At 43.9% G+C, this 24,295-nt stretch overlaps 1 protein-coding gene across 1 annotated transcript in view; it reads right to left on the bottom strand.

Moving 5' to 3' along the window:
* Positions 1–24,295, bottom strand: part of SBF1 (SET binding factor 1) — a gene marked incomplete in the record, with an annotated part of 417,110 nt that overhangs the window by 222,447 nt on the left and 170,368 nt on the right. Inside the window, 3 exon segments of the mRNA XM_078779651.1 lie at positions 11,758–11,938; positions 12,046–12,343; positions 16,088–16,316. Coding sequence (XP_078635777.1) covers positions 11,758–11,938; positions 12,046–12,343; positions 16,088–16,316 — 708 coding nt within the window.

Below are 24,295 nucleotides of genomic sequence, written 5' to 3' on the forward strand. Positions count from 1 at the left end.
CATGGGAGGTGTGCCAGGAGGAAACCTTTGCTGTCCAGAAAGAACATCAGGGCAAGACTAAAGTTTGCCAATGAACACCTACGCGAGGACCAGCAATTATGGAACAATGTGCTCTCGACAGATGAGTCAAAGGTAGAGCTATTTGGCCACAGTACTCGAAGACATGTTTGGCGAAAACCAAAGACAGCATTTGACCACAAGAACCCGATACCAACTGTAAAGCATGGTGGTGGAAATATTATGGTTTGGGGCAGGTTTGCTGCATCAGAGCCTGGGCAGCTCACCATCATATAATCCGCTATGAATTCTTCATTGTACCAGAGGGTGCTTGAGGATAATGTGAGGCCATCTGTCAGAGAGATGAAGCTCAACCGAAGGTGGACCTTGCAACATGACAATGACCTTAAACATACCAGTAAATCCACCAAGGAATGGCTGAAAAGAAAGAAATGGAGGGTTCTGGAATGGCCAAGTCAAAGCCCGGATCAAAATCCCATCGAGATGTTGTGGGGGGATTTGAAACGAGCTGTGCATGCAAGAAACCCCTCAAACATCGCACAGCTGAAAGAATTCTGCATGGAGGAGTGGGCAAAAATTTCTCCCAGTCGATGATAAGAAACGCCTACTTGAGGTTGTTTCTGCCAAAGGGGGCAATGCCACCTATTAGAGCCAAGGGTGTACTTACTTTTTCCACATGCGAAATTTGCATTTATGTTTATTTAAATTATACAATGGACTTCAAAATGTAAATGTTTCATGATATTTGTTATATTATATCACCTTTATCTATCAATATTGTTGAAATGAAGATAAAATAGCTGTATGACTATGTTGAAATATGTTGAAAAAGTCAAAACTTTACATGGAGTGTACTTACTTTTTCACGTGACTGTATTAACCGTGGGTGGACCCCATTATTGACCCACCCCACCCCACCCGACACCGACCCCCCCCCCCCCCACCCCCCACCACCCCACTCTATGCAACATTCCCTTGAGGACATTATAGCATCAATACATGTGTGGAATGACTTGTACAAGTTTAGCATTACGAACACGCACGTGCGCACGCACACGTTTCCTGTTCATATCGGATATATGGTGTGCTGGTCATAGGTATGATTACAACAACAACAACATGCATTTTAAAGGCCATTTTCCCTGCTAGAGCGGGGGTTAGCCACATACAGCGGGGGTCATAGGTATGATTGATGTTTCAAAATGGGAAAGGGCACACCAGAGATCGTTGGTCGATTTGCAATTGAGAGCAAATCTGCATGAAATCCAATAAGTGGTAGAGCCAAGTGTCTCCTTCAGAACGAGTCTCCAGCTCTGGTGTCAGCCAGCATGGTGAAGCAGTGAGTGTGTGTGTGTTCCCTTAGTATGATACTTGTATCATTATAATACTTGTATCAAGCATTATAATACGTGTGGCCATGCCTTATGAAGAAAATAAAAGTGGGCCAAAAGACGACCTCAGTTTTTTTCCAACAGGGTGTGTGAGCAAAATCAATTGTTATGACTTGGTGTGTGGTCTGTGGGCTAACTGAAAAAAGGGAAATACTACTCAGCCATTGAGGGTGCAAAAAGGCGCATCTCGTGACAGCAGCAATGATAAATCACTGGGTCCCGGCTTCAAGTAAGAAATTACTTTGCTGGAGGAAAAACACTTTACGAAGCCCTCTTCATGTATAGTTAAACAGCATCCCAAAAGGAAGAAAATAATGACAGTATCAACATTTTAGTTTTGCAAATTGACGATGCCAGGAAAGAAAAAACAAACAAACAAGAAATGTAAAACATCAACACAAAAACGTGCCGACTGCGAGAATAAAAGAAAGAAAAAATGTTCGACTGAACAAATATCACACTCAAAGGTTGCTAAAACATGTGGAATGTTGCATTTTGAAACTACGAGGTGGCCAACTCTTCCAGAAGTAAAGGCTTTAGTCAACTTGACTTATTGGGGACTTTGGATATTCTCTGCCAATTCTCCAGTTTCATGCAATTGCAGAAACAGACGAGTCATACAATGACTAATCTTTGCTGGTGCCTGAAAAATATCGCAATCATAATAGTGGAGACAATTTCACAAACTACCAAAACAAGAGGGAGGGGTCGGAGGATGGATGGAGAGATTAAAATTAATAATAAAAATTAAGAAATAATGGCAACACCAGACGACCACTATTTTTTAGTTTTAAACATTGTGCATCCAAAACAAACAAACTGTTTTTTTATGGAAAGCAACAGCCTGATAAGGTTAAGAGTTATACTTTGCTAAGCAATACATTCACAACATCTGAGCCAAATACTGCCACATACAACTACAAAGAGGCACGCACTTTGCTCGACATGGGAAAAGCTGTTTTTCTTCCCATCTGTCCATCTCAAAAAGATTATCTGGTGGGAGAGACAATAATGCGAGGCAGGCTGTACATTCCATAAGCTATCAGACACTACTATCCAGCACTCTACCAATGCCTCTGCAAATTTCTCGATTTGTCGCAAACAGCAGATATTCCGCAGATGACAGTAAAGAGGATGAGAGGCTTTCTCTGCTGAGTCAACGATGATCACACGATGAACAAATGTCAAATCTCCATCCAATTTCCACAAAAAAAAAAATCTCTCAGCCACTGTTTGTCTACTCTGGCAAAACAACAAGCAGTGCCCATCAGCACATCGGCATTTCCTGTCTGAATTCCTCAACACCCAGAGGGATTCCAAGCAAGCTTCCTGCCATGACCCTTATCCTGGACAGCATTGGCCCTGGCCACCCCCTACAGGCTCAGTTCCTTGGATGCAGAGCATGCCAAACCAGGCGGTTGGCCTGTTTGCATAGCCCTTGGCGAGTCTAGCTCTAAAGGTCTCGACCACTCCAGGGACAGATTCTACCAATTTCGCCGGCGCCAATTGGGAGTTGTGGAACTGCAAGAATGCCTGGCATGATGATTCGACCATATATATTCGATAAACAGCATATTTCTGGCACTTGGTCTGAACCGACAAACATCACGGTGAAGTCACCGATGCAAAATACCTAGATTACCATTTTTTAAATTAAGACCAGATATTTCAAGAACAAAAAAAACTGCTTTTCTCACAATAATTTATAAATACAATATCATGAAAATATCTGAGAAACTTTTTTTTTGCTTTCTAGAAATATCCAACAGTTACAAACATACATGAGAGACAGGGATTTTCAAACAAATATTTAGTTTTCAGAGCTGTGATTTGTAGAAAAAACACATTTTCAAATAATTCCCAAACTGAAATATTTACAACAGCAGTAGCCACTTTTTCAGGGACATAATGAAACTTTGGCATTGATGTGGTAGAAATACGAGGGAAAAAAATAGATACGTTCTGACAAGGTTAACATACTTGTATTCTTTAATACAGTAGAGATGTGAATTTAAATAATCGACGTGGAAGCTGAATGCTACTTTCAAGAAAATCATTTTAATAAGAATAATTTAAAACAAAATAAATCCTCGTGCAAACAAATATACCCATTTGTATTCTAAGCTTTCCCTCCTTCGTAGCCATGAGGAAGAAAGTCTGGTAGGTCAGCGGTTTGGGTTCAACTCTGGATGTGTCGCACCATAGACTAACTAGAAGTTCCAGGGAACTTGAACTCAACTGTTCTATATCAATATGGTTAGAATATGCATAATAGAACCACAAACTATATAGTTTATATGTGCTAAAGAGGTACGGTAACGTTGAAGGTATCTCATGTTTAAACAGGAAAAAAAAAATACCACCTATATATACCACCTATTAGAGCAATAGGGGGCAATACCACCTATTAGAGCCAAGGGTGTACTTACTTTTTCCACATGCTAAATTTGCATTTATGTTTATTTAAATTATACAATGGACTACAAAATGTAAATGTTTCATGATATTTGTTATATTATATCACCTTTATCTATCAATATTGTTGAAATGAAGATCAAATAGCTGTATGTTGAAATATGTTGAAAAAGTCAAAACTTTACATCGGGTGTACTTACTTTTTCACGTGACTATATCGTTTGTGCCCTATATCTCAATGGTGAAGAATCACTTAGATTCAAGTATCCGGATCGGGCTCCAGATCTTCAACAACTAATAATTTCGTCCTTGTCACACACCCAACCTCTCCATCAAATTTAGGTTCGAATCCGTCCACAACTTTTTGAGATATGCTGTTCACAAACAGACAAACAAACAGAGAGACAAGAATGAAAACATAACCTCCATCCACCTTCTGTGGTGGAGGTAATAACTGGCATTAATCTTATCTGTTATATTCCACACACATCATTATCTAGGTAACAAGAATTTGTCCACTAATCCATTCCTGATTATCCCAGATAAGAACAAAAAAGCCGCTCATCTTCAATGATAAATTCCCATTTTCAATGGTAAGCAGAACTACTTTTCTCAGCAAGTCCGATTGGGTTCCTTTCTCCCAATCCTTGAAGACCATAATCTCACGTTGTTTTCTATGCCTACCCATGAGCTTTTTATAAGTAAAGTTCCACTTACATTCCCAGTTAGCCTATTTAATAAAGGCATACATATTTACAAGATTGATCTGTTTGTGGGATTTTCATCCACCATTCACCCTCTATGTTCTTCTGCAAAACTCAACTCCGCATTGTAAAATAAAACTTTCAAATCTGTTTTATTTTCCATTGAAAGCAATAATAAACAGAGCTTAAATGGACCAACTTGCATTCGTGCAAGATGTCAAAGATTGCACCACACATGTGGTATTTGTGGGATAGATGTGCTTTTGCCAACATTGCACAGATTTATGCTTCACTTTCCTACCAATATCAAGTGAAACAAGAGGAGGATTTGCTTTGCAATACATGTCCCCTACTGATGTGATATTTTCTAACTCCAAAATAAGGGCATAACCGAAAAATTAACGAAACACACTGAAACTCGAACTTGTTCTGTAACTTATAATTAAGCCATGCACCAAGTTTCAGTTAAATATGTTAAAGGGTAAGGGGGAAAAGTCTGCAAAACTGACATGTATAATAGGTGATATTTTCTGTCCAGAAAAGTCCAAAAAGGGCATAACTTCGTGTACAATTGGCAAAACGCCCCGGAAAATCGCGTTTTCACCTTAAAAGACCTATTTGATATAAATTAAGATTTTGAATTAGTCGGTCAATTTTTGCCCAATCTTTGCTAAATAAAGGTTGTTCCTATCCACCACAAGTAACCCGGTGTCATAATCGAAAACCGATTCACTGAAAACCGATTCAAAATGGCCCCTCGCTACGATTTTCCACGATCACATTTTATTTTCACCACTTCAAATCGACCGAATTTCACCAAATAAGATACCACACTTGATGCGGGGATCTCATTTTCGTGGCAAAACTGTACACAGAATTCAAATTCGTTGTGAAATGGAGCCGTGCACCATAAAACCAAAATTTCCTCGGAATCGAGTCGTGCCGGGGACGTGATGACGTCACTGCTTTTACAGGCTTAAACGGCAATTTTATATAAGTTAATATTTTGAATAACTCGGTCAATACCAGTCCGATTTTCGCCAAATAAAGGTTCCCGTTATCCACAGATACCCCTGTATCCTCCTAGAGGCAAAGTCAGGATGAATTTCGCAAAAAATAAAGTCCTTCGGCGACGAAAATTTAGCATGGGGTTTTCCTATGTAAATTTACCCTGAAGTAATTTTACCGAAAATCCTGGAAATTTCGCGGGGCCAGTTTCTGTCGAGTGTTAAGACGTACTAGCGACTGCGAAATCCGGAATCAGAATTAAAATCCGAGCCTCCGTTAGCTCTAAGGGCCCCCCAAAACAAATCGCATATATTCCTAAAGAAAAAACTTCGAAGCTCCTAAACCTCCCCCCCCCCCCCCCCCTTCCCATGCCTCCTCCCCCCGGGCCCTCTCCCTTCCACACATCTCCCTGCTCTCGGATGTTGTGTTTGTGTGCTTCCACTTTTCTCCCCATCTTGTCTTCCGCTCCCTCTTTTTGTGTATTTTGTTTGTCTGGTCGATTTGTTTGTGAAGTAAATGTTAGCTCTTTCACGAGCCTCGATTCAGTATACAAAAAAAAAAAAAAAAAAAAAACTCGAACTTGTTCTGTAACTTATCATAATAAAGCCATGCACCATGTTTCAGTTGAATATGTTAAACCAGCGTTTCCCAACCGTTTTCTGATCGAGTACCACTTGGAGGTCCCTTACCGTCGCCGCGTACCACCTGGTTCCAGAAAAACTCAATCCGCGTACCACCTGGTTCCAGAAAAACTCAATCCGCGTACCACCTGGTTCCAGAAAAACTCAATTCGATAAGATATCAGGCTTATTTCAATTTAATGCGAGGGCTGCATCTGTTTCTTCTCCACCAGCTGGTCGATGCGGAGCATAACTTTGCTCACAGCACATCAGAAATCATTCAATATATCAGAAATCAGAAATAAAAAAATTATCAGGCCAAATCATTTTTTTTAAAGGTTGAGTTTAAAGTTTAAAGGCAAAAAGGGTTGGCGTCAGGAAGGGCATCCGGCCGCGAACCACCTGGAAGGCCCTCTCGTACCACTAGTGGTACGCGTACCACAGGTTGGGAACCAGTGTGTTAAACGGTATGGGACAAAAGTCCAAAACCACAGGTGAGATGGACGGACAGACGGGATAGAAGGAGGGCAAGCATGTAGTCCCCTCTGGTGAAACCGGTAGGGGACTAATAAGATGACAGAATGCAGCAAAAATTGATTATGTCAAATTTCTGTTAATTTATGCTTTTTGCTTTGCCAAAGATTTCAGAATGTCAAAAGAAGATTAAAAAAACATATCCCATTGTCAAAATACAATGCTGTAAATAAAGACAATCAACAGTCTATTCTATCAGGTACCATTTGCGAAGGTGCGCCATTGACTTTGCTCGAGTGTCAGTCCTACTATAACACCAATGCTTGCGCTTCGAGTGCCATGATGTGTAGAATGTCATTCCAGTACATACAATCCTGAAGATGTTTGTTTTACTTTTGGAGCCTAAAAGTTGCAGCGGCATGGTTCATTCATCCCGTAATTACTTTGTTGTATAGTCTTTAGACAACAGTCTTTGAACTTTGAACCCTGGTGTTGGGCTAGCGGCTAGGGTGCCGGCTTAGGATCCTAGGATCCTGGGTTCGAATCCCGGTCGATCACTGAATTAACGCCAGGGGGGTTGACTCAGCCTGTCATCCTTCCGAGGTCGGCTAATTGAGTACCAGTTCACTGGTAATTCCCTGTTTGTCGTTAAAGGTGGCAAAAAGGGTTGGCGTCAGGAAGGGCATCCGGCCGTAAAACATTGCTTCAAAAAGGGGACCAAAAAACAACAACAACCACGGTTCCCGAAAAAGGCCAACCCCTGCTTTGCGGGGGAAAATGGCCTCTAGAGGTGGTTATTATATATATTTTAACAGTCTTTTCTATGTGACTCAACATGGAAGGTCTGGATCTCCTCAAATCATTGACATTGTTTGACTTCTCTATCTGGGGGGCAAGGGCTTAATATTAATAATGGGTAGCTAGGTCTGATTTCCAAAATTATCGTTTGTTCGTGTAGTGACAGTGTACGTGAAATCACAAATACAGTTTAAGGTCATTATTGTTACTCACGTTTAAATACAGAATGTTTTTATCTTTAAAACAGAAATTTAAACAACATGTTTAAAAAATAAAAGTCCCCACCATTGCCTTTGTCACCCCTCCCCTCCAAACTCTGCCAGTGCCTCAAATTGTATACTGTTGTTAAATCCACATAACTTCTCTTCACTTTATATGTCAACAGAATAATTCCAACAGATGACGTAATAGTCACTCGACTCGACACTGATTTTGCATTGTAATTAAAGGAGGGGCAGGTGTTGTTGGAAAAATAGTAACGTTTCGGCAATAGTGACACTTTCAATGTGTAAGGAAATCCAAGATGTTTTCTTTTCATGGATGTTGGCTTGTTAGCAACAATGCTGAATGCTGAATGCTTAACCGTAGACCTTGAATGAGCACCACAGGAAAGCACCCAACTGTGGAATGTACGATCAAAGCCTGTACAATCTCGCTCCACACGAAAACATCTTCAGACAATTAGTCACCTCCACAGTGCAGTCCCTCAACATCTTCTTTTTTTTTTCTTTTTTTTTAACAAGAATGAATGCACGTATTGGGAGAAACACATGCATGTGCACACAGGCGCACAAAAAGGCACACACAAAACACAGCCACTCAGTTTGGGGGAAGTGCAATCACTTCCGGATGCACTCTGGGTACCAGCAATTTTACAACAATGGCGCCACCTTTCTCACTAATCACCGCACTCAATGGAGCATTTCCTCAGGAAGAATTTCCTTCTCCCCATAGATGCCAACCTATGGTTGTTTGTCTGTGCTCTTATCCTTTTAAATACGAAATGAAAAGCAATGAACCAGCACATAACCATTTTTGGGGGTTTTTTTTCAGAAATAACCTGAGTGGGTCCTGTTATCCGGCCACCCAAAGCATCTTCTCATCACAAGACTACCTGAGCGATATGGACCAAATTTGGTAGAATGCATCAGGACAGGAAGGTCTCATGGGGTTATAGGCCATGGGCAGGATATGGTCCTTGTGCACCCCCCCCCCCCACCCCCCCACAACTCTACCACCCCATGTATTTTTGAAGCACTAGGGTCCCCTCAACATGAAATCAACTGGTAACAGTAAATAAACTGGTTCTTACTATTCATTTTTCACACATATTTGATGGTACCCTTAAAATATATCTTTTCCGTGTCGTTATGTTCCCTGAGATGGCTGAAAGTGGTCTGAGTTATATAAGTTATATATCATCTGAAAGGTTATTATCTGCTGGTCATTATAAATGGCATATATTTTAGATTTAGTGTTACCATTGGCCTCAAAAATCAAGTCGAACAGCTATACCCCATGTTTCGCTGTGTCAAACTAACACTGACTAAGATATTCAAACTAATATTTCAAATCCAGCCGCACTAGAATTGATTGACATTAATAACAAATGTCTGGACATTCTTCATAAAAATACCTTTCATTTGATACCAAATGTGTATTTTTGTCAATAAAAATCTATCAGATATGACACTTCAAACAGAATGCAGGTATGTCGACAATCGCGATAACTGCACGAAATGATCGCGTTGATAGACATTGTCAGTCATGGAAGGTGCTTTCATTGGAAAGTGAAATGTCATTCAATTGCTCATTGTTACTTGACAATATATTATTAAGTCACACTTTACCTCGATTTCGTTACAGGAATACATGCATGTTGCAAATGAAGCAGCTTTGTCAACCACTCGCTACTATTCAGAAATTTACCAGCGAGAACATCAGCTAGAATCGAGCATCAGCTAGAACTAGAAGAAGTTCACAGGAAAGCTTTTGAAGTAGTTTGTGATGTTGTAGATAAGGAGGTGTTACATAGCCACAAGGTTGTGAAACTATCAGACATGAGAGCATTGTCTGTTGCTCAGCTAGAAAGTAGCAATGTTGTTATACTGTAACAAATAAGGTGTGATTGTGTGTGAATTTAGCAATTCATATTTAATTGTGTTGAAAGTTCGCACAGTGTTACCACATGGATCATCTGAGAAGCATATGCGGCAATTGTCGGCACACCTGCGGTCTGTTTACAGTGTCATATCTGATAGATGTTTACTGGTAAGAAGACATATTTGGTATCAAATGAAAGGTATTTTTATGAAGAATGTCCAGAAAGTTGTTGTTAATGTCAATCAAGTCTAGTGTGGCTGGATTGAAGATTTAAGTTCGAATATCTTAGTCTGTGTTACGTTGGCACAGCGAAACATGGGGTATAGCTGTTCGACTTCATTTTTGAGGCCAATGGTAACACTAAATCTAAAATATATGCCATTTATAATGACCAGCAGATAATTACCTTTCAGATGATATATAACTTATACAACTCAGACCACCTTCAGCCATCTCAGGGAACATAACGACACGGAAAGATATATTTTAAGGGTACCATCAAATATGTGTGAAAAATGAATAGTAAGAACCAGTTTATTTACTGTTACCAGTTGATTTCATGTTGAGGGGACCCTAGTGCTTCAAAAATATATGGGGTGGTAGAGTTGTGGGGGGGGGGGGGGGGGGGTGGAGGGAGGGGTGCACGAGGACCATATCTGGCCCATGGCCTATTATGCTTCCCATCCAGATCCAGCCATTTAAAGGAGTTGAAAGGGCTTTGCACCAAATATTGGCATTTCATTCCAAAATCTTCTCAGAAACCAAAAAGCGGATCCTGACCAAACTGGCCATGAGGCATCTACACCATGCCCTAACCTTAAGTTGTGTTCTCCATCGCCGTATCTCCACTGCAAAGGGGGCCACGAGCTCTCTTCCCTCATCCCTCATATTTACTAAAACATACTTTCCTTACAAACTACATGACCAATATGGACCAAATTTTGTACAATACATCAGAACAGTAAGGTATCATAGGGTTGTGCTCCCCCAATCAGATCCACCTCCTCCATGAGGCTGAAAAGGGGGTTTTCACTTCAAATTCAGAAATGTTTTAAAATCTTCTCAGAAACCATGGGGAAATAAACGTCACTCCCCCACCGGGCTATTTTTAAAGTCTGGTATGACTCGGCTGGGACTTGGTCCGCCGACCTCCCAGACTCGAAGCAGACGCTCCAACCATTACACCATCGAGTCTGGTCAAATATTTCCGAATTGACACGATCATGGAAAGGTGCGTTACAATTGCACAAGTTACAAGTGCACAAGGTCCACCTTCATTGTATGGCATCAAAGCTCGTGGCGCAGAAATGTCTAAAATGTCACAATAAGATCCTTTTTAAGTAATACGCTGCTTTGTCTGGGGAAATCATGAATGGCAGGTAGGAAAGGTTAATTTTAAGTTTGGGCGTGCTTTCCCAATATTTTTGTTTATGTGTATAGTCAGTGGGCCCAATTTCAGTTACTGGTACGATACATGCATTTGGGGGAATATTCCATATACGATTTTTCAAGTCGAACAACATCTCAAGTTTACATTTTCACAAAATGGACATCTCAAATGTTAAGCTTTATATAAAAAAAATAATGTATTAATGACAGTCGTAGTAATTCTGGTGAAGCATACAACCTTTTTCCATTATTAGTCAAATCAAATCAAATCAAAGTTAATTTGTCATATGTGCAGTAGGCAGGTGGATACTGCACAATGAAATACTTCGAGTGTGAGACCTCTCCAACAATGCAGCAAAATAACACAATAATAATACAGCAAAGTAGAATACGAAGTAAAAATAATAAAATAAAATACAATAACTAAGTGAATAATGCAGTGAGGTATTGGTGCAACCAGTGCAGTAACAGGATAATATACACATGGCATATACAGGGCATAAGGGTAATGGATGGGGAGTGCAAGAGCATAAACTATATAGAGAATAGAATCGTATTGCACGAGGTATGAGGTGCAGCAGCAGGTATGGTGATTGCAGCAGTTGGGGTGCAAAGGGTGCAAGTCAGTGCAGGTGTGCTGCTAGGCAGCTGAGGGAGTCAGTTTAAGTCTTATGGGCTGGGGGTAGAAAGCTGTCCCAGAGCCTGCTGGTACGGGACCGGATGCTCCGGAACCTCCTGCCTGACAAGCGGGGAGAACAGTTTGTGGCTTGGTTGGCTAGGGTCATTAATGATCTTCCGGGATTTCCTCCGGCACCTCTCGGAGTAAATATCCTGTACAGCTGGCAATTTGCCACCTGTGATGTGCTGTGTAGCTTTCACCACCCTCTGTAGAGCCTTACGGTCAAGGGCAGTGCAGCTGCCATACCAGGCAGTGATGCAGCCAGACAGGATACTTTCAATGGTGCACCGGTAGAAGTTGGCAAGGATCTGAGGGGCTATGCCGAATTTCTTCAGCCACCTAAGGAAAAACAGGCATTGGCGAGCAGTCTTGACCACTTTGCCGGTGTGATAGGACCATGTTAGATCCTCTGTGATGTGACCACCGAGGAAATTGAAGCTGCTGACCCTCTCCACTTCAATCCCGTCGATGTGGATGGGGCATGTCCCTCCCCCTGCTGCATCCTGTAGTCCACCATCATCGCCTTCGTTTTGCTGATGTTGAGGGAGAGGCTGTTGTCCTTGCATCGCACTGCTAGGGCTCTGACCTCCTCCCTGTAGACTGTCTTGTCACCATCTGCAATCATACCTACAACGATGGTATCATCAAGAAACCTAATGATGGAGTAGGAGCTGTGCATGGCCACACAGTCGTGGGTGTACAGGGAGTACAGGACAGGGCTCAGGAAGCATCCCTGGGGAGCTCCTGTGTTCAGGACCAGTGCAGATGAGATGTTGTTGCTTATACACACCACCTGGGGTCCACCCATCAGGAAATCCAGGATCCAATTGCAGAGGGAGTTATTGAGTCCTGGGTCTCTGAGCCTGGTGATGAGCTTGGCGGGAACAATGTTATTGAATGCTGAGCTATAGTCAATAAGCAGCATCGTCACCTGGGTGTTCCTCTTATCAAGGCGGTGTGCAGAGCAGTGGCAATGGCGTCCTCAGTGGATCTGTTGGAGCAGTGGGCAAATTGGAGTGGGTCCAGTGTGTCTGGGTGAGTGAAGTTGATGTAGGTTTTGACCACCCTCTCAAAGCACTTCATGATAACAGATGTGAGTGCTATTAGTCTAGTAGGAAGACTAGGTCCCCCTGCACCCCCCGGAGATATACTTCTAATCAGTGTTTCTAGATTGGAAAAAATGTGTAGAAAATGACTAGCTATGGCCCCAAGCTGAAAAAATGTCCCACATACCATTTTTATGCAAATTACTGCTGCCATTATCAAAAAAAGACTAGGTCCCCCTGCACCCCCCGGAGATATACTTCTAATCAGTGTTTCTAGATTGGAAAAAATGTGTAGAAAATGACTAGCTATGGCCCCAAGCTGAAAAAATGTCCCACATACCATTTTTATGCAAATTACTGCTGCCATTATCAAAAAAAGACTAGGTCCCCCTGCACCCCCCGGAGATATACTTCTAATCAGTGTTTCTAGATTGGAAAAAATGTGTAGAAAATGACTAGCTATGGCCCCAAGCTGAAAAAATGTCCCACATACCATTTTTATGCAAATTACTGCTGCCATTATCAAAAAAAGACTAGGTCCCCCTGCACCCCCCGGAGATATACTGAAACTGGCAGTGACTGGTGATTGAAATGCGGTGCCTTTTTGTGTTTCAGGTCGAGGTACGTGAACTCCCCACGATCTACAGCAACCAGGAAGAGACTGATACCAGGGTGGTTCTGTACCTCCATCATGCTGCTACCATCGGATACAAGAACGCTGTAGTCAGAACACCGGACACAGACATCCTCCTGATCCTGCTCCACCATGCCCACAACATCAAGCTGACGGTGTACCTGGATACAGGGTCAGGGAAGCATCGCCAACTTGTCAACGTCTCTGAGCTGGCAGAATCCCTGGGAGAGGACTACTGTGCCACTCTCCTGGGGTACTATGTGTTCAGCGGAGAAGACTGCACCAGTGCCTTCAAAGGGAAGGGAAAAGTCGGGCCCTTGAAAAAGCTGGAGAAGAATCCCAGGTTTCACAGGGCATTCGGTGAATTTCACAGGGTATTTAGAAAAATAAAACTTTGTGTTAACGTCTGTGTAGACGGACCTTAATATGAGTCTATTATTTCGTAAAACTGTGATTATTTTGTAAATAAAGCACTAATTAGCATACTAGTATACCATAGACACATGTAATCATGTTATGAATAGTTCTATCATGATCTATGCCCTTCAAAACATGGGTCTAGACACCTTCATTTTTAAATTATCTGCAATATTGGCTGAGATATGTCAAAAATCGTTTTTTTGATAATGGCAGCAGTAATTTGCATAAAAATGGTATGTGGGACATTTTTTCAGCTTGGGGCCATAGCTAGTCATTTTCTACACATTTTTTCCAATCTAGAAACACTGATTAGAAGTATATCTCCGGGGGGTGCAGGGGGACCTAGTCTTTTTTTGATAATGGCAGCAGTAATTTGCATAAAAATGGTATGTGGGACATTTTTTCAGCTTGGGGCCATAGCTAGTCATTTTCTACACATTTTTTCCAATCTAGAAACACTGATTAGAAGTATATCTCCGGGGGGTGCAGGGGGACCTAGTCTTCCTACTAGACTACTATGGGGCGATAATCATTTAGGCAGGTTACCCTTGATTTTTTGGGCACTGGAGTGATAGAGGTCATGAAGCAGGTCGGGATTATGGCCTGTGACAGGGAGCAGTTCAATATGTCTATAAACACGGCAGCCAGCTGGTCAGCGCAAACTCTTGAGGACACGCTCAGGGATGCCGTCTGGGTCAGGTGCTTTGTGAGTATTTACTCTCTTAAAAGTTTTACTCCCATCGGCCACAGAGATTGAAATCACGTTGTCATCCTGAGCCGCGGGCGCCTTGTAGTGGCTAAGGCGTCGTTGTTCTCAAACCATGCGTGGAAGGTGTTGAGCTCGCCCGGGAGAGAGGCATTGCTGGACGCGGCACAATTGGGTTTCCCTTCATAGTCCGTAATCGATAGTAATCCTTTCCACATGCGTCACGAGTCTGAGCCATGGTAGTGTGATTCCACTTTATTCCTGCACTGACTTTTTGCTTCCTTGATGGATTTCCTGAGATCGTACCTTTATTTCTTATATTCATCCAAATCCCTGGAGTTGTATGCGATGGACTGTACTTTTTAGCCTAGCACAGATCGCCATTTACTCACGGTTTCTGGTTGGGAAATGTACGTACAGTAATCCTGGGAACGACGTCATCCATGCACTTTTTGATGAAACCGGTGACTGAGTCTGTGTATGTATTGATGTTATTTTCCGAGGCATCCCGGAACATATCCCAGTCAGTGGAATCAAAACAGTCTTATAGCATAGAATCCGATTGGTCAGACCAGCGTTGGATGGTTCTCATCACCGGCTTTTTCCATTTCAGTTCCTGCCTATCAATGGGTAGCAGCAACATAGAGGCATGGCCTGATCTGGCGAGGGAGGGCCTTGTATCCTTCCCAGAAAGGAGTGTAAACATGGTCCAACATGCTATTGCCTCAAGATGTGTTGCACAATATGTGTTGGTGGAGTTTTGGCAGGACTTTCTTGAAGTTGGCTTTGTTGAAGTCTCCAGCCACGATGAATGCAGCCTCTGGATGGAGAGTTTCGTGCCTGCTAATAGCCCCATACAGCTCGTTTAGTGCATGAGTGGTAACAGCCTGTGGTGGGATGTAGACCGCTGTAATTATCACAGACGTAAACTCTCTCAACAGGTGGAATGGTCGGCATTTGATCATCAGGTATTCGATATCGGGTGTGCAAGATGATACAAATGTGTCTGCGCCAGAGCCAGGGGGGCACCAGGTGTTGTTGACCATGAAGCACACCCCTCCTCCTCTGCTCTTTCCAGAATACTTTGGTTTATCCAGCTGGTGAATGGAAAAGCCATCTTGACAGAAGGCCGAGTCTGGTATCGATGGGTCGAGCCAGGTCTCCGTGAAAATCAGGACATTGCAATTCTTAATGTCCCGTTGGAAAGTAAGCCTCCCTCTGAGTTCGTCCAGCTTATTGTCGAGTGACTGTACATTTGCCAGAAGAATGCTGGGGAGAGGGTGGGGGCGATTTCCACAGCGTCTCAGCCTCACAAATGCACCCGCTGACCTGCCTCTTTTCAGCTTGTGGCGCTTTGTTGTGATTCCAGGTAGAAGGAGAGGTAAGGTAAGTGGTGGGTGGGTGTTGGTAGCGGTAGATTCCAAGTTCGGAAAATCTGCGGTGAATGTTTTCTAATGTCCAAAAGTGTTTGGCGGTCATATCGGATAGTCGACGAAACTGTATTTGCCAGAAGAGTTAAAAATAACACGAAAACACGAAGTAAAATGCAAAGTTGAGAAAGAACTCACAACACGCCGGCTATCCTCGGCGCCATCTTGGTCGACCTCGGCACCATCATATTGTTCCATCTCTATCCATATGCTGAAAGTCTTCTCCCTCCTTTCTATGTGGATGTCCCAGACCTGGGCGACCCCCTTGGGGCTCGTACAGCGCTCGCACAACATTTTCTCGAATCGCCTTCTCATTCTTTTGAATGTAGCGAACAGTGGATTCGTTGACACCGCAATGCCTGCCCGCAGAGGCCGCACTATCTCCTCTCGAAAGCCGGTCGAGCAGCTCCACTTTCTGGCTCAGGCTCGTCACTTTCTTCTGACTCTTGGTAGTCCCTGCATATCCGGCACTGGTCTTGCGCTTGGGAGCCATGAATGAATGATGAAAAGAGCGAGGCAAAAACGCAGGTCAAAGCAACAGGACGATAAGAATGATCGAGACACAGGATACGATGATCAAATGTATGCATGCAGGGATCGTGGGTATCTGAGGTAGGGGTGGGTAGTCTGCCCAGGTGGGGGATGTTATCGGGCGATGCTGTATTCGGTAGCTGGTAGTGGATGCAGCAATGCGTTTTCATTGTGTACCAGTTAGGATAATGCCGAATGGAGCAGCTGCTAATTGTGCTAATACAGTACATAGGGTGATGTGTTTTCATTCTATAACTCATGGTGGATGATGTGTTACACACCTGGTGGGACATCCCGTGAAGCTCGCTTATAGTGCGGCTAAAAAAAATTTTTTTTATGTGGCCGTGAAAACGCCAAACACACATGGCCGCGAATGTAGAAGCAGGTCGCAATTTATCAACCGCAAATATGATGGGTCCGGGAATGTACGATCGATACATACATACATACATACATACCATACATATATATATGTATATATATATGTGGGTCATTTCAACAGGTTGGGTCACACTGTGACTTGGGCATAGTTCATGGATGAAAGGGGTAAAATATCACAGAAATTCTATGTTTTCTGATGTAAACTGGTCTGTGGTAAAAGGTGTGTGTATGTTTGTATATCTCATGAACAATACAAAATTTTAGAGAGAAATACTATATTTTAGATTTGAAAATCATACTGGTGTCCAGGACAAAAAATGGTCCCAACGTGTGACATTGTTTCTGTGATAGATTCAAATTTACATTTCATGAAGAAAACGTTTAGACAATAATCAGCAATACTCATGAATAGTAGGTCGGTAGCACAGACGTGAGGGTGCACAAGCTGAACATTACATGTCCTGTCAGTGCACAAATCATGTAACCCCGTTGTGGTGAAACATCGACGTAACGCATGGTGTCCATTAATAAAAATCCTTCTTACATCGATGAACCGGCCCGTTATCAAGAACCCTTATGATATTCGTAGGTCTAGGCAAGTTTAACTGCTTTAATTGAGGGGGTTAATAAAGAGAATGATGGTATGAAGTTTTTCTGAAACGTTCTTTTTTTTCACAAACTCATAAAAAGAATATTTTCCACGTGGGTGTCTCGTTGATTTTTGTTACGTAGGAGTATTTCATCATCTAAACTCTAAAGAATAAAATTCACACCTTCTCCAGAAATGGTATCAACCAATGATCGTAGCGCGAACATCTCTACTCGATATCAGACGATTTTCCTGGCATGATATTGGGTCGTTTCCGTGATGGCGGCATCGTTAACTTTAATCAGATTTAATCAGATTAATAATCAGTTAATCGTCAGAGACCGTGATGAAAGTGATTAACTGACGCATTAGAATATCATTTTTTGACCCTTCTTTGAAAATAAATGTTGCATAAAAGGTTCAATAATTTGTGAACAGGCAAATTAATACATTTGGTTTTCCTTTGAAGCAATTTTTCCATTGATGTTAAAACTTTTATGTTGATGTTTCAATTTTATTGAAAAAGCCACAATAAATGGATTTTTAAATCCATTTTTCCTCAAAACACCAGTTTGATTATTTGAATGAATGAATGAATGAATGATTGTTTCAACGCCATTTACCCCGCCAGAGCAGGGGTTAGCCTTGCGGGCCCCTTGCAGGCCCCATGACAATCATGGTTCCCTGTTTGAGGCAATGTTTTTATGGCCGGATGCCCTTCCTGGCGCCAACCCGTAGTCGCCTCTTACGATGCGCAGGGATACGGTGTACCTATTCTAAACCGGGGTACACACCGGGATCGTTCATCCCAGCAAGCTGGTACTCAATTTTCCGACCTCGGAAGGATGACAGGCTGAGTCAACCCCCCTGGATTTAATTTAGCGATCGACCGGGATTCGAACCCAGGATCCTAGGATCCCAAGCCGGCACCCTAAGTTATAGTCCAGCGTCGGACCTCCTCCAGCTGGTGAATGGCCATGAGGTGCCGAATGTGAGTGCTAATACAGTAGCCCGCAGAGGCTAGTCAGCCAAACCCGTGTGTGTTTTTCAATCTCCCCAAAATACTCACCTTATTCAGAGGAGAAAAAGTAAGTACACCCCTACATTTATCACTAATTCAAAAACCTAAAATTAGAATCAGGTGCACCAGCTCAGGTGCAAATGATTAGAACATCGTTGGACAGGATCCTGGAGGAACCTGTCTTATTTAAACCTCAGACATTTAGTTTGGTTTGCACTTTGTTGTTGAAGTGTGTGGCGTCACCATGCATAGATCAAAAGATCTCTCCGAGGCCTTCAGAAAGAAGGTTATAGATGCCTACGAGTCTGGGTAGGGATTTAAAAAGATCTCCAAACAATTTGAAATCAATCATTCGACTGTCCAGAAGATCATCTACAAGTGGAGAAGATTCCAAACAACTGCCAACTTGTTCAGGCCGGGCCGCCCCAGCAAGTTCAGCCCGAGAGCAGACCGCAAGATGCTGAAATAAGTCTCGAAGAACCCCAGAATGTCATCACGGGACCTACAGGTAGCTCTTGCCACTGTTGATGTCAAAGTGCAGGAGTCTACCATGAGAAAGAGGCTGCACAAATTTGATCAACATGGGAGGTGTGCCAGGAGGAAACCTTTGCTGTCCAGAAAGAACATCAGGGCAAGACTAAAGTTTGCCAATGAACATCTAGGCAAAGACCAGCACTTCTGGAACAATGTGCTCTGGACAGATGAGTCAAAGCTAGAGCTATTTGGCCACAGTACCAGAAGACATGTTTGGCGAAAACCAAAGACAGCATTTGACCACAAGAACCTGATACCAACTGCAAGGCGTTTTTTTTTTGTTTTTTTTTGTGTACTGAATCGAGGCTCGTGAAAGAGCTGACATTTACTTCACAAACAAATCAACCAGACAAACAAAATATATAAAAAGAGGGAGCGGAAGACAAGATGGGGAGAGAAGGGGAGGCACACAAACACTTGAGAGCACACATTTGAGAGCAGGGAGATGTGTGGGAGGGAGAGGGCTTGGGGGGAGGAGGCGTGGGAAGGGGGTGGGGGGTGGGAGAAGTATAAAACACAAGGACACCAAGGACTTCCAGGACAGAAGTTGGTATTTCAAAAAAGTGGAATTGGGGTGAAATTAGCAGGGGTAGAAAAGATCAAGGTTTTAGATGGGGGAAGATAAGAGATGGTGGTGAACAGCTGTTTTAAAGACCTGGAGGGTGGAGTGGGATTGAAGAGAGTGAGGGAGTTTGTTCCAGAGGCGGGAGAAAAGAGGAATGAAGGAGTGAAGGTGAGCAGAGAGTCTTGATTTTGGCAGTTTAACCATAAGAGGGTTGCAGGCAGATCTTGTGCGACCTGCAGGAATATTTGCGGGACACAGCCCAGAGAGAGCTGGGGGGGGCAAGGCCAGAGAGGAGTCGGTAGAAGACGGAAAGACCACCAACCTGCCTGCGGTGAGTGAGTGAGAGGCCCTTGGAGTTAGCTTCATCGCGGGAGATTCCAATGATTCTGAATGCTTTGGTTTCAACAGCGTGAAGACGAGCTAGGTGTGAGGCAGGAGCACCAGCCCAGAGGGGAGAGCAGTATTCCATTAAGCTGCGGATGAAAGCCTTGTATGTGGTGAGGAGCTCAGGTGTGCCAAGGAAGGACTTCGCACGACGGAGGATGCCCAGTCGGCGACTAGCTTTGGAGGCCAGATTTGAAATGTGCTTTTCCCAGGAAAGATCATGGCAGATAGTGAGACCCAAAAGCTTGAGTGACAGAACTTCTTGGAGAGGATTATTCAGATAGTGGATGGGAGGGTTGTCCAGTCGGTCTTTTCGGAGAGACATCGTAAGAGTGTGAGATTTGTCAGGATTGAAAGACATGTTCCACTTGTTTGCCCAGTCTGTGATTTTGTCCAGGTCTGCAGAGAGTGAGGAGGCTGCAGACTGCCGATCTGAGGGATGAAGAATGGAGCGACAGAGAGTAGAGTCATCAGCAAAGAGATAGAGAGGATTTTCAAGAGAGTCAGAGAGATCATTGATGAAGACCAGAAAAAGCACAGGGCCCAGAACACTGCCTTGGGGAACTCCAGCCTGAACAGGAAGAGGAGATGAGAGAAACCCATTCAGGGCCACACGTTGACTACGACTAGAGAGGAAGTCTGCCAGCCATGCGTGGAGATTTCCATGGATACCAACAGAGGAGAGTTTGGTGAGCAGAGCGGGGTGCCAGACCGTATCGAAGGCACGTGATATGTCAAGGGAGACTGCTCTAATTTCCTGTTTGGCATTGAGGACCTCCATCCATTGTTGAGAAAGCAGAAGCAGCATGTCCAGAGTCGAGTGACCAGGTCTGAAACCAAATTAATAATCAGAGATCAAGCCATTGGAGAAGAGGAAAGATTTCATATCCAAAGCAATGATGGATTCCATGACTTTGCTGATAATTGGGAGAAGGCTGATTGGTCTGTAGTTGCTGGGATCTGTTTTTGCACCTTTTTGTGCAAAGTGGTGATGTTGGCAGATTTCCAAGCAGATGGCAGATGACCTTGAGCAAAAGAGAGGGAGAAGAGAACAAAGAGAGGGAGTGAAAGAGCGGAAGAACAGGATTTTAGGACCCGTGGGCTGATGCCATCAGGTCCAGTTGCAGAATCAGAGTCGAGGGTTGACAGAAACTTTTCCACCTTGTCAGGAGGAAAGGACACAGAGTCCAGGAGCAGCTGGGTACGACTGGGTACGGTGGATACAGAGAGGGATGGGTTTGGGACACAAGATTTAGAGGCAAACACAGAGTTGAGGCATTCAGCTTTTTCACGTGCGGAGTCAGCCGTGTGGCCGTTTGAGGTGAGGGAGGGGATGGAGGGGGAACAAACACCAGAAACAGATTTGACCAGACGTCACCAGGATTTAGAAGAGGGAGACAGATAAGAGAGTTCTGTCCTGAGAACGGAGAGATATTGTTTCCTGGCTCTCCTGAGGGTGGACACACACTTGTTTCGGGCTTTGTGAAAGGAAATGAGATTTCCTTCCGTTGGATTTGCTTTCCAGGAGACGAAAGTAAGTTGTTTCTGGGCAATAGCCTCACCACAAGATTCCGTGTACCATGGATGGGAGGAAGGGTATGACAACTGAAGACGAGATGGGATAAATCTGTGCATGAGAGAGAGCAATTTACTTTGGAAGAATTCCCAGGATGAGTTGACGTCAGAGGCGGTAGAGATGGGAGACCAGTCCAGATGATTGATGACTGCTTGAAGACCATGCCAGTTGGACTGAAGTGAAATTGTTGGTGGAAATATTATGGTTTTGTGGCAGCTTTTCTGCATCAGGGCCTGGGCAGCTCACCATCATAGAATCCACTATGAATTCTTCATTGTACCAGAGGGTGCTTGAGGATAATGTGAGGCCAGCTGTCGGAAAGTTGAAGCTCAACCGAAGGTGGACCTTGCAACATGACAATGACCCTAAACATACCAGTAAATCCACCAAGGAATGGCTGAAAAGAAAGAAATGGAGGGTTCTGAAATGGCCAAGTCAAAGCCCGGATCTAAATCCCATCGAGATGTTGTGGGGGATTTGAAACGAGCTGTGCATGCTAGAAACCCCTCAAACATCGCACAGCTGAAAGAATTCTGCATGGAGGAGTGGGCAAAAATTTCTCCCAGTCGATGTCAGAGACTGGTAGACAGTTATAAGTAGACTACGGATTTTTATGTTTAGAAAATAGGCGTTTTATGTTTTGAAAAGCGGAAATTTTTTTTATGTGAAAAAATCCCGAAATATTTTTTTCCCCCGTTTTATTCATTTTTTATTATTACCAAGTTTTTCAGAAATCAGTCAAAAAAAGAACAAAAAATGGTAAGCTTTTTCCTGCACCACATTAAGCACTCTGGGCTAGTAAACAGGTAAAAAATGACGTTTAGGTACCTTTATTGCAACCGCATTGTTTGATAAGTCGAGGACTAGAAGAAATTGACAAGACCCTTTTAGGAACGGTTAAAGTAGGTGTTTGAAATCATTATCTTGGTAATGTTCTCCTTGGTGAGGCGGTGTCGGCGGTCGGTGAGGACGTTTCTGTAGACGGAGAAGGACCTTTCCACGTCGACGCTGACGATGGGGCAGTACCTCAAGAGGGGGATGTCAGCAAGCTTGACTCCAGCCGGCACACCAACCTCAGATCCGTGCTGATCTCCATCCAGGATCAAAGCCACTGTCCTCAGCACACCAATGTCGGGATTGCGCTGCAGCACCGCCTTGAACTTGGTGAGCAGGATCTCCTTACGGCAGCCTCGGATCTTTTCGAGCTCCTCCTTGGCCTGATCAAGGAGCTGGAAGGCCTTGGCCAGCTCCATGCCGGCCTCCTCCAGCTGCTTAAGGATCTTCGGGATGAACGACACGTGGGCATTTAAGAAGACCAAACTGAGCTTGATGTCCGCCTTTCCGAACAGGTCCTTGGCACTCCGGATTGCCATCGCGTCGTCATCGTTCAGCTGGTCCACAATGTCCTTGATGGCCTCGAAGTGCTCGGCGTAAAACACCGCGGCGTCGACCCACGTCCCCCACCGAGTCAGAATGGGCTCCGGGGGGAGAGAAAGATTGGGCTGCTGCTCCTTCCAAAAGACAACACGCGACGGGGCTTTGACGAACACCTTCTTCGTCGTGGCAATCAGGTCGTTGACGTCCTTGAACATTTCTCGGACTGTCTTGCAGACACGGTGGAGCGCGTGGGCAACGCAAGTCACATGCAGCAAGTCCGGGAAGAGTTCCTTCAGGGCATGGCCGGCCTTGATCATATAGGCCGCGGCGTCGCTGACGAGGACCTTGAGGCACTCCGGCTTGAAATCAGGCCAAAGATAGCGCAGCGTGTCATTGACTGCACGCACGATCTCCCCGGAGTTGGTCTTCTCCAGAAACATGCACTGGACGAGGTGGGGACGAAAGTACCCCTCCTTGGACAAGCGTCCCGCGATGATGTTGGCCACATATCGACCTGCCGAATCGGTCGTCTCGTCGATGGACAGCCAGATGGGCTGCTGTCCGAGGTCGGCACGGATCCCCGCCAAGGCCTCGTCGTAGCACTTGTCGAGGTAGTGCTTTCGAATCCAGCTTTCATCGGGGATCTGGAGAGTGATGTGCTTCTCCAGGAACGACCGGAGGGGGCAGGGTTTTCCAATTTCGACCATGGGATGCCAGCAGCCAGCATGGCCTGGCACAGCTCCTGAGCCACGACGTCGCACTTGTGCCTCTTTCCGCCACCAAAGTCCTCCATGGTGGCATGCGTGACCGTCCTCTTCTTCTTCAAGGCCATATTGCTCTTGTGGCGGTCTCCTTGGACATGTTGGGCCAGCTCAGACTTCTGCTTCGCCCGGAAAGTCTTTTCACAAGCTCGACAGGAAGCCGTGTCACTGGACACGTACTTGAAGGTGGCCCCATCGCCGCCAGCGTTGAATTCCTTCAGCCACTTGTCACGAAGAGCAGCACTCATCTTGATAGGAGACTTGTTCACACTTTGTGTACACTCTCTCACTGTAGTACACCGCCTCACTGCTGTACACGCTGGGGACGCAACGCACGCAACGTTTTGTTTTTGAGATCGATCGCAGTTAAAAATTTCGATCGCAGTTTAAAATTTCGATCGCAGTTTAAAATTTCGAAAAATTCCCTAATTTTTTTTAGCGTTGCCAGACATTTTCGACCAAAAAGGGCATTTTATTTTATTTTTCCCGAAAAAGGGCGAAATTCTTTTTTTCTCCGAAAATAGCAAAATAATTTTTTTGCGCGAAAAAAAGCCGTTTTATGTGAAAAAATATTTTTTATTTTTTCACATAAAAATCCGATGTGCAGTTATAAGAAACGCCTACTTGAGGTTGTTTCTGCCAAAGGGGGCAATACCACCTATTGGAGCCAAGGGTGTGCTTACTTTTCCACATGCAAAATTTGCATTTATGTTCATTTAAATTACTAGGGCATGCCCGTAC

The sequence above is a fragment of the Myxine glutinosa genome, chromosome 1 (assembly GCF_964187855.1).
Source record: "Myxine glutinosa chromosome 1, kmMyxGlut1.1, whole genome shotgun sequence".
Classification (NCBI taxonomy): domain Eukaryota; kingdom Metazoa; phylum Chordata; class Myxini; order Myxiniformes; family Myxinidae; genus Myxine; species Myxine glutinosa.